General features: G+C 35.2%; 1 protein-coding gene across 1 annotated transcript in view; it reads right to left on the minus strand.

Annotated features, from left to right (window-relative positions):
- AGPS (alkylglycerone phosphate synthase) overlaps window positions 1–9,795 on the minus strand; it is a 119,114-nt gene that overhangs the window by 75,630 nt on the left and 33,689 nt on the right. The window contains exon 8 of the mRNA XM_012806180.2: window positions 6,039–6,119. Within this exon, the coding sequence (XP_012661634.1) occupies window positions 6,039–6,119 (81 nt within the window). The remainder of the gene's footprint in view (window positions 1–6,038; window positions 6,120–9,795) is intronic.

The following is a 9,795-nucleotide window of genomic DNA, read 5'->3' on the forward strand; positions in this document are numbered from 1 at the left end:
AAAAAAAAAAAAGCTGGGTATGGTGGCTCACACCTGTAATCCTAACACTCTGGGAGGCCAAGGCAGGAGGACTGCTTGAGGTCAGGAGTTGGCGACCAACCTAAACAAAAGCAAGACCCCATCTCTACTAAAAGTAGAAAAAATTAGCTGGGCATGGTAATGCTAACCTGTAAACCTCTCAGCACTTGGGAGGCTGAGACAGGAGGACTGACTGAGCCCAAGAGTTTGAGTTTGCAGTGAGCTAAGATGACATCACCATACTCTAGCCAGGGCACAGAGTGAGACTTTGTCTCAAAGGAAAAGAATCAATGATATGCTGCTTAGAAAAAAGGCATTTTAAACACAAAGATCCAAACTAGTTAAAAGCAAAAGAATGAACTGAGTGTGTTGGCTCACGCCTATATACTCTCTGCTACTTGGAAGGCTGAGAGAGGAGGATAGCTCGAACCCAGGAGTTCAAGGCTGCAGTGAGCTATCATCATGCCACTGTACTCTAGGGCTGGGTACCAGAGAGAGACCAAGTCTCTTAAATAAATAAAATTTAAGTAACAGAATGGAAAATGAAAAAGAAAACAATAATCGAAAGAAAACCACAATGGCAATTTTAATTATTAAACAAAGTAGACTTCAGACCAAAGAGTATTATCAGAAATAAGTCATTTCATAACAATAAAAGTATTGATTAATCAATAACAGTCCTGAACATTTATTTTCCTAATAACAGAATGTTAAAAATACATAAAGCATAAACTAATAGAACTGCAAGAAGAAACAGACAAATCTCCAATTGTTATTGGAGGTTTTAATACACCTCTGTCAAAAACTGATGGAATGAGCAGACAGAAAATGAGAAAAAATATAGAAAACTTGAATAATACTATAAATCAATTTGACCTAATAGCTACCAAATAGCAGAAGACACATTCTTTGTAAACACACATGAAACATTTTAAAAACAGACCATATAATGGGCCATAAAACAAGTATCAACCTTGAAAGAATTCAAATCATAAACAGTATGTTTTCTGAATAGAAAGGAATTAATGCAGAATCAATAATAGAAAAATGTCTAGGAAAATCTCCAAATAACTGAAAACTAAATTACACGCTTGTAAGTAACCAATGGGTCAGAGAAAAAATCAAAAGTAGAAAATATTTTGAAATTAAAGAAAATGAAAAACTACATCAAAATATGTAGGATGTCCCCAAAGCAGCAGTTAGGGGGAAATTTATAGCACAATAAGTCTTTATTAAACAATAAAATAGACCACAAATAAATTACCTCACTTCCACCAAAAAGCATATTTTTTGACAAATCCAACTTCTGATCCTAATAAAAACCCTCCATAAACTAACATATGAAAGGGACTTCATCTTGATAAAGGGCAACTGAAAAAAAAAAAAAAAAACCCACCTACATTTAACATATACTTAATGGTGAAAGACTAAACACATCTCTCCTAAATCAGGAACCAGAAAAGGATGGCCATGCTCATTTCTTTTCAAAATTATGTTAGAGGTTCAGGCCAGCAGAGTCAGGTAAGGAAAAGAAGAGACATCCGGACTGGAAAGAAAGAAACAGCGTCAGCGCCTGTAGCTCAGTGAGTAGGACGCCAGCCATGTACATCAAGGCTGGTGGGTTTGAGCCTGGCCCGGGCCAGCTAACCAACAATGACAACTGCAACAAAAAATAGCCAGGCATTGTGGCGGGCACCTATAGTCCCAGCTACTGGGAGGCGGAGGCAAGAGAATTGCTTAAGCCCAAGAGTTTGAGGTTGCTGGGAGCTGTGAGCCACAGCACTTTACTGAGGGCAACATAGTGAGACTCTTCTCAAAAAAAAAAAAAAAAGAAAGAAAGAAATCTGTCCTTATTCACAAACAACATAATCATAATCTACAAAAAAGCCTGTAGAACTGATTAGTGAATTTAGCAAGGTTGCAGCATATAAGATCAATATTCAAAACTCAATTGTTTTCCTATATACTAATAAGAAAATTTTCTTAAATACCATTTATAATAACATCAAAAAAATGTTATATTTATAGACAAGCCTCCTTTTAAAAAGAAGAAAGACCTGTACACTGCTGAGAGAAATTACTGACCTAAAAAAACTAAAAATATACCACGTTCATGGGTCAAGTCCGAAGAATCAATATTGTTAAGATGTCAGTCTTTCCAAATTAATATATGGAATTAATGCAATCTCAGTCAAAATCCCAACAGGCCTTGTTTTGAGTCAAAAATACTGGACATCATAAAAATTTAAAACATTTGTTCTTTAAAAGACACTGAAATGATTGAAAAGCCATAGACTGAAAGAAAATACTTGCAATGCATATATCTGGAAAAAAAACTTCTATACAGAATACATAATGCACTCTCAAACTTAGTAAGAAAACAACCCAATTTAAAAATTGGGCAACAATTTAAACAGAACTTCACCAATAAAGATATGTGAACGGCAAATAAGCACATTAAAAGAAGTTAAACATCACTAGTTATTAAAGAAATGCAAATTAACTACAAAGTTATATTAGTATACATCAACTAGAATGCCTAAAATTAAAAATTAAAAGACTAACTGGTTACAAATATGGAGAAAGTAGAATTCGTATACGGTACTGTGGGAATATAAAATGATACAATTGCTCTAGGAAAAAATCTGTTAACTTTTCAAAACAGGTAAACATATAAGGTAAAAGTAAAATAAAAAGTAAATCACTTTGATCTATCAATTCCATTTCTAGATATTCACCAAGGGAAATGAAAGTATATATCTCTAATAAGGACTTAACATGAATGGTGAAAGCAGTTTTATTTGTAGTTGCCCCAAACTGAAAATAATCCAAGTGTTTATCAGCAGGTAACTGGATAAACAAATGATTCCATCTACACAATGGAATACTACTGAGTAATAAAAAGAAATGAACTATTGATAAATGCAACAATATGGATGAATATAAAAATAATTATACCTATTGAAAGAAGCCAGACCACTCCCATAAAAAAAAAAAAGAGTACGATTCCACTTCAATAAAATTGTAGGAAATTTAAACAAATCTACAGTGACAGAAAGCAGATCACTGATTGCTGGGGCTTGAGTACAGGTTGTGGCTGACAGTGTGTGAATATTATAAAGAGGCGAGGAGAAACTTTGGGGTTGGGAGATATGTTCGTTATCTTGACTATGATAAAGGTTTACGATTATATTCATACGTCAAAACATCAAATCATACACATTAAATGAGTACAATTTATTAGATGATAATTATACCTCAATGAAACTATTATATTATAAATCAAAAACACAAAAAATGTAAGATTTTGGCTCAGTCGGGCCAAAGAATTGAATTCCATCAACCAAGAATTAGAAGACTATAAAATATGCAAATTTTGAAGCCATGATTGCAAATTTTCCTTCCAAAAATTCAGTTTTTAAAATGTTAAGTTGGAAAGGTCTATCAGATATCCAACTGGAGATACCAACCAGGCCAGTGGATATAAATCTAAAGTTCAAAAAGAAGTCTGGAATGATGAAATAAATTTGGGAGTGTTCAACATATAAAAGGAATGCAAATTTAAAGTCAGCTGTGCCTGCATGAAGCAGATACTGCTCGATGAAAGTTAGTGGACTGAATCAAAGTTCTAGGTACTTTATATTACTAACTTACTTCGTCTTAACAAAAACCTTATGAAGTAGCAATTATTATGCTCATTTTATAAAGAAACAGAGGCTTAAAGGTTAATAACTTGTCCAAGGTCACATAGCTAACACCTGTATTTGAAGTTTATAACAAGCTATCAGAAACAAAGATAATATGAAATTATTAGCAATGTTGTCCCCAGGCAGAAAACAATATTAGAGTCACACATAATAAAGTAGCCAAAGATTTAATAAACCTAAAAAAAAAAAAAAAATTCCCCAAATCCGTAACTGACATGTTAGTGACTTCTCTTAAATTTTACATGTATTAATATCAATGTCATTTACAAGTTAAAGAGATTAATATCTGTGTTACCCAACTACTAAATTTGTGTCATTTTAAATTTTCTAGAAGGGAAAAGCAGAATATTTTAAGTTGGTTATCTCAGCTCAAGTAGAAACTGAAAGACCTGCACAGAAGTTTAATGAGAAAGAACTTGAACTAGAATCGAAACAGCTGTAGAAACCACATTATAGCCTGCTGAAGGCAAAAAAACAAATTCTATGTTGGCATTTAAGGAAATGAACTACTAGCTACAATATCAGAATTTCCTAGACTAGGAAAATGTCATTGAAATTTCAAGGAAACATGTTCCTTGAATCTTAATTCTAACCTTTAAAATAAAAAAAAAAGGAAACTTAGAAAGGTTAAAATGCTACATCGAATGCTACAACAAAGATAGAAAATTAATGATATAAAAGGCTCCTCTTTGTCACAAAAAAATCACTGTGTTTATAACGTCTCATTCAGTATAATGGATACAAGATTTATTAGAGATTTTTTCATTAAATACTATTATTCTGCTCAGTGAAGTTCATTATAAACTATAAGAATTAACAAATCTACTTATCTTGACTTACATAAAACTTTGACTTATTGAAGATCTTTAACACTGCCTCAACAAACAGGTTCAATTTTATTCCAGTTCCTTGCATCTTACTGTATTAAATCAAAAATAAAGATAATAGTTTAATAATTTTTTTTAAAGCCTGACATCTAGAATTGGTCACAAGCAGACCAACTTCTATCAACTTTTCAAGAAAGAAGAAAAAAGACAATAATATAGGATTGACAATCACATCTTTATGTCTTATGAAAGATTTAGGGGAGCAGAGTCTCCCTAACTGAAGTTAAAGTGGTCAATACCTCACCAACAAGTTGGACTTTCTAATTTTTGTTTACAAAAGCAGAGCTACAAAAGCTAAGTCATCTTGATCATGTTTGAGGATGGTGAAGGAACCAAGTTATGTTCACAATCACCAGCTTAGAATCTACAAAGTTTTCAAAAAATTCATTAGGATCAGCAAAAGAGTGTCATAAGGACTCTAAGAATTTCACTAACTCAATGACATAACACACTGAAAAGTTCAATGAACAGTAGATACCAACGTCTACCCACCCAGCTGCTGCAATTTATCATCAAGATGTAAGAATTCAACGTTCAATTGGTTCCATTTTGCTCCACTCCTACAACATTATTGCAGATTGCTGTCTGCTATCAGTTCTTACCTAAATTGTAGTCTCTTAACCTATCTTCACATGGCCCATCCATTCTCCACTAAGTAGCCAGAACAATCTAAGTACAAGGGTTAAGTTCAAACTTCTACGAGGGACTTTATGAGTTCCTTTATGATCTACCTACCCTCCTCTTGTTTTCCAGGCTTGATCTTTTCCCTCAACTATACCCACTCCTACCTATACCCACTCCTACCCAGTACACAATTACCAAGACTGCATTTTCTCCCATATATACACACCATACTTCAAACATGCAGCTATCTACAGTGCCCCCAAATCAATAGCTACCCTGAATGGCACTTGCTCCTTTCTCTAGCTGGGTAGTTCTTCCCACCCCCATCTCCTTTTTTGCTAACTTGGACTCATCCTAAAGTCTCATTTTAAATGCCATGTCCTCGGTGATACCTTCTTTGTCCAATTTCTTCTTGCCTAGTTCCATTATACCCTGCATTTAGCTTCTACATAGCAATTCTCACCCTAAATCACTATGGATCTAACTTTCTGTCCTAACATAAGCCACTTGAGGGTAGAGGATGGTATCTTTTTTTTTTTTTTTTTTTTTTTTGCGGTTTTTGGCCAGGGCTGGGTTTGAACCTGCCACCTCTGGTATATGGGGCCACTCCTTTGAGCTTTGAGCCACAGGCGCCACCCATGAGGATGGTATCTTATTCACTATCATGGCCTTAGCATCTAGCTCAATGCCTAATCCACAACGGAAACTGAATAAATCTGTGGAGTGAATGAACATATTGTGCAAAGTATTTCATTCAGAGAGGGGACACAGTAGTTTTGAATTGAAAATGTTAATAACATACCTGTCTTTCCAATTCTTGTCCTGTTATGCCAGCCTCTACGTGAGCTGTCAGATTGTTCTCATCAACCCAGAGAATTCGATTCTGTTGCAAAGGAAGAAAGAGATCTATGATTTATAATATAAGGCCTTGAGTAGCAATACTACTACTCAGAGTTACTGTAAGAATTAAATGAGATACTACATATAAAAAACTTAGCATACAGAAGTCCTAGAATTCTACATATGTTATCTGCACTACTGTTAAAATAACAATGACATCTAATTTAAGAATTTTAGAAAATGACATGAGATTAGGGGAAGAATGCACGCAAAGACATGTGAAAACAGCAAATGGCATCAGCCTTATTTTCAATCTGAAATAGGACCAGGGACCCCATGTAGCAAACAAAGCATGTCCCTACATGCTCAAAAGAAGGAACTGAATATCACCTGGCTCAACTTACCATGTATATGACTGCCAGTAAAATACTATGTTTAATATTCTTATTGAACCTAATTGTTATGTTTATATGAATTTCTATGGATTATTTTCTACTATTAAGAACAGATTTCTTTCCTTTTCTATTTGGCTGAGCAATCAGATAATATACAGAATCTTCTATTTTTTGGTTAAATAATGCTGACATTTTATTTGTTTATTTATTTATTTAGAAACACAGTCTCACTGGGTTTCCCAGGGTAGCGTGCCATGAGTCAGCCTAGCTCACAGTCAAACTCCTGGGCTCAAGCAATCCTCCTGCATCAGCCTCCTGCGTAGCTGAGACTACAGGCACCCACCACAATGACCAGTTAATTTTTCTATTTTATTTTATTTTATTTTATTTTTTTAGTAGAGATAGGGTCTCACTTTGCTCAGGACGGTCTTAAAGTCCTAAGCTCAAGGATCCCCCTGCGTTGGCCTCCTAGTATGCTAGAACTATAGGTGTGACCCACTTTTCCTAACCAAAACCTTATTCTAGATTTCAGGAAGCTTTTTTCCTACTTTGATATGTTCAATTTCATGTCAATAACTAATGCAGGTAAGTCTAGTTAGAAAAAGGAAAGAACAAAAGAGACAATAGAAATGTAGCTGTTGCTATCTAAACACAGCTATGATTAATTAAAAAAAAAGAAATGGCAAATTTGAACTAGCACGTGTATAAAACTGTACTACTTAATTCATAAGGTTATGATAAATATGAAATGAGATGTCGATGAATGTATTTTGTATTTTGTTATACAAAACTTACATTTGTACTCTCACTATAAGACAATAGTAATTTCAGTATAACTATGATATAATCAGATTTTTGATTCTATGGTAGTTAAAAGAAAACATTATTAAAATGTAGAGTGAGAAGACAAAGAATTTATCAATCTAATGGTACCTCATATTAAAATAATTTAAGTTAATATATATCTTCTCCCCCCACCCCAGTAAACTAGCTCTCAAGGCAATTATATACTTATGCTAAATATATACCTTATACCTATCAAGGGTTCAAATAAATTTTTATGGTAGAAAAAAAAGAAAAGAAAGGAGTCAGGGAACAAAATCATTTTTATGGGTGTTCACAGAAAAACTTAAAGAAAATGTATAGGCTAACCTACTGCATACGGTATATACAAACCAACACAAGTTGGTAAGACAAACACAACAGGCCGACAGGCCTTAGTATTATCATATATATTTAAGTAGAAAACTGGTATCAGTGTAATTCTCATCATATTTCTACATATTAATCAGAAGCACACTGTACAAAACCATGCAGACATGACTTCAATGCAAATCACTGTTACAAATATCCCTTACCCACCATAAAACTTGAGACAGCTCAAGGATAAAGGCAGTAAATACACAAGGTTACTCTGCAAAATAAATGGTTGGAAGCCTAACATTTAAAATTCTGCCACAGAATTTTAAGGATCTGCTTAGTGTTAAGACTTTTACTTGTATTATCTCATTTAAACTGAAATAATAACCTCGTGCAGTGTTACTGCCTCTATTTTATATATGAACAGATTTAGTGGTAAATTTGAACATAGTAGAGGCAGAACTTCAAACACATTCCAGAGCTATTCCAGAATACGATATTCTTAAACTATTTTCTGGGGAAATTCTTAAACTCTAGGATAAGGAAAAAAGTTGATGGGGAACTTTACAGTCAAATAACCAGGCAGTTATCATCTGAACTGACTGATCAATTTTATTTTTAGCATCACTAAAATTAGGATGAACATCTATCATGCACCTCCCCTCTGATGTTACATGACATTAAAAAAAAAAGCACATCACCATCAATGAAGTATTCTTACTTTTATTTATTTTTATTTTTATTTATTTATTTTCTTTTTTTTTTTTGAGACAGAGTCTCAAGGTATAGCCCTGGGTAGAGTGTCATAGCAACCTCAAATTCTTAGGCTTAAGCCTCCCAAGTACCTGGGACTACAGGCACCCACCACAATGCCTGCTTATTTTTTTGTTGTTGCAGTTGTCATTGTTGTTTTAGCTGGCCCAGGCTGGGTTCGAACCTGCTAGCCTCCGTGTATGTGGCCTGCACCCTACCACTGAGCTACAGGTGCCGCCCTTTTGCTTTTAAAGAACGAAAAAAAAGCCAGGAGTGCTACAATCCCAGCATTCCATTCCAGGAAGCAGAGGCAAGAGGATCACTTGAGCTCAACAATTCGAGACTAGCCTAATACAAAGCGAGACCTGATCTCTACTAACAATAGAAAAATTAGCCAAATGTGGTGGTGTGTGCCTGTAGTACCAGCTATTCAGGAGGCTGAGGCAGGAGAATCACTTAAGCCTAGGAATTTGAGGTTGCACTGAGCTGGGCTGACACCAGGATACTCTAGCCTGACAACACAGTGAGACTCTGTCTCAAGGGGAAAAAAAGGACATCACATCTATGTAACCTGTATCTAACCAGTGTGTATACGCACACACACACCCCTAACTTCTAGTTTAGAGTAGACATTCAGGGGTTAAAGAGTTAAATAACAAGAAGCAGCAGCAGCAAACTAATTCAAAATATGACATTCCACACTACAAATAACCTAGTTTCTTCGAAGATGAGTAACATTCAAAAAAAAGAAGATGTTTTCAGATAAAGTGAGATTTAACAGAAACAACCAAAAGCTAACATGAGCCTTATCTGAATCCCAATTTGAACAAATGAACCGTAAAGACAAGACATTTTTGAGACTGAAAATGTGATATGTACTAAATACAAGTAATTTAAGAAATTACTTTTGGGCCAGGTATAATTGCTCATGCCTATAATACCAGCACCCTGGGAGGCTGAGGTGGGTTGATTGTTTGAGCTCAGGAATTCAAGACCAGCCTGAGCAAGAGCAACATCTCTACTAAAAATAAAAAAAAATAGCCAGGCATTGTGGTAGGCTCCTGTAGTCCCACCTACTCAGGAGGCTGAGGCAAGAAGACTGCTTGAGCCCACAAGTTTGAGTTTGCTGTGAGCTGTGATGCCACAGCCCTCTACCCAAGGTGACAATGAGACTCTGTCTCAAAAAAAAAGAAGAGGCCAGGTGCAGTGCCTCACACCTATAATCCTAGCACTCTGGGAGGCCGAGGCAGGTGGATTCATTGAGCTCACTGAGTTCAGCCTTAGCAAAAGCAAGACCCCATCTCTACTGAAAATGAAAAAACTGAGGCAGGAGGATTGCTTAAGCCCAGGAGTTGGAGGTTGCTGTGAGCTATGACACCACAGCCCTCTACCCAGGGTTATAGCATGAGACTCTGTCACAAAAAAAAAAAA

Source organism: Otolemur garnettii, unplaced genomic scaffold (assembly GCF_000181295.1).
Source record: "Otolemur garnettii isolate 467f Iridium unplaced genomic scaffold, OtoGar3 scaffold00048, whole genome shotgun sequence".
NCBI classification, from domain to species: Eukaryota; Metazoa; Chordata; class Mammalia; order Primates; family Galagidae; genus Otolemur; species Otolemur garnettii.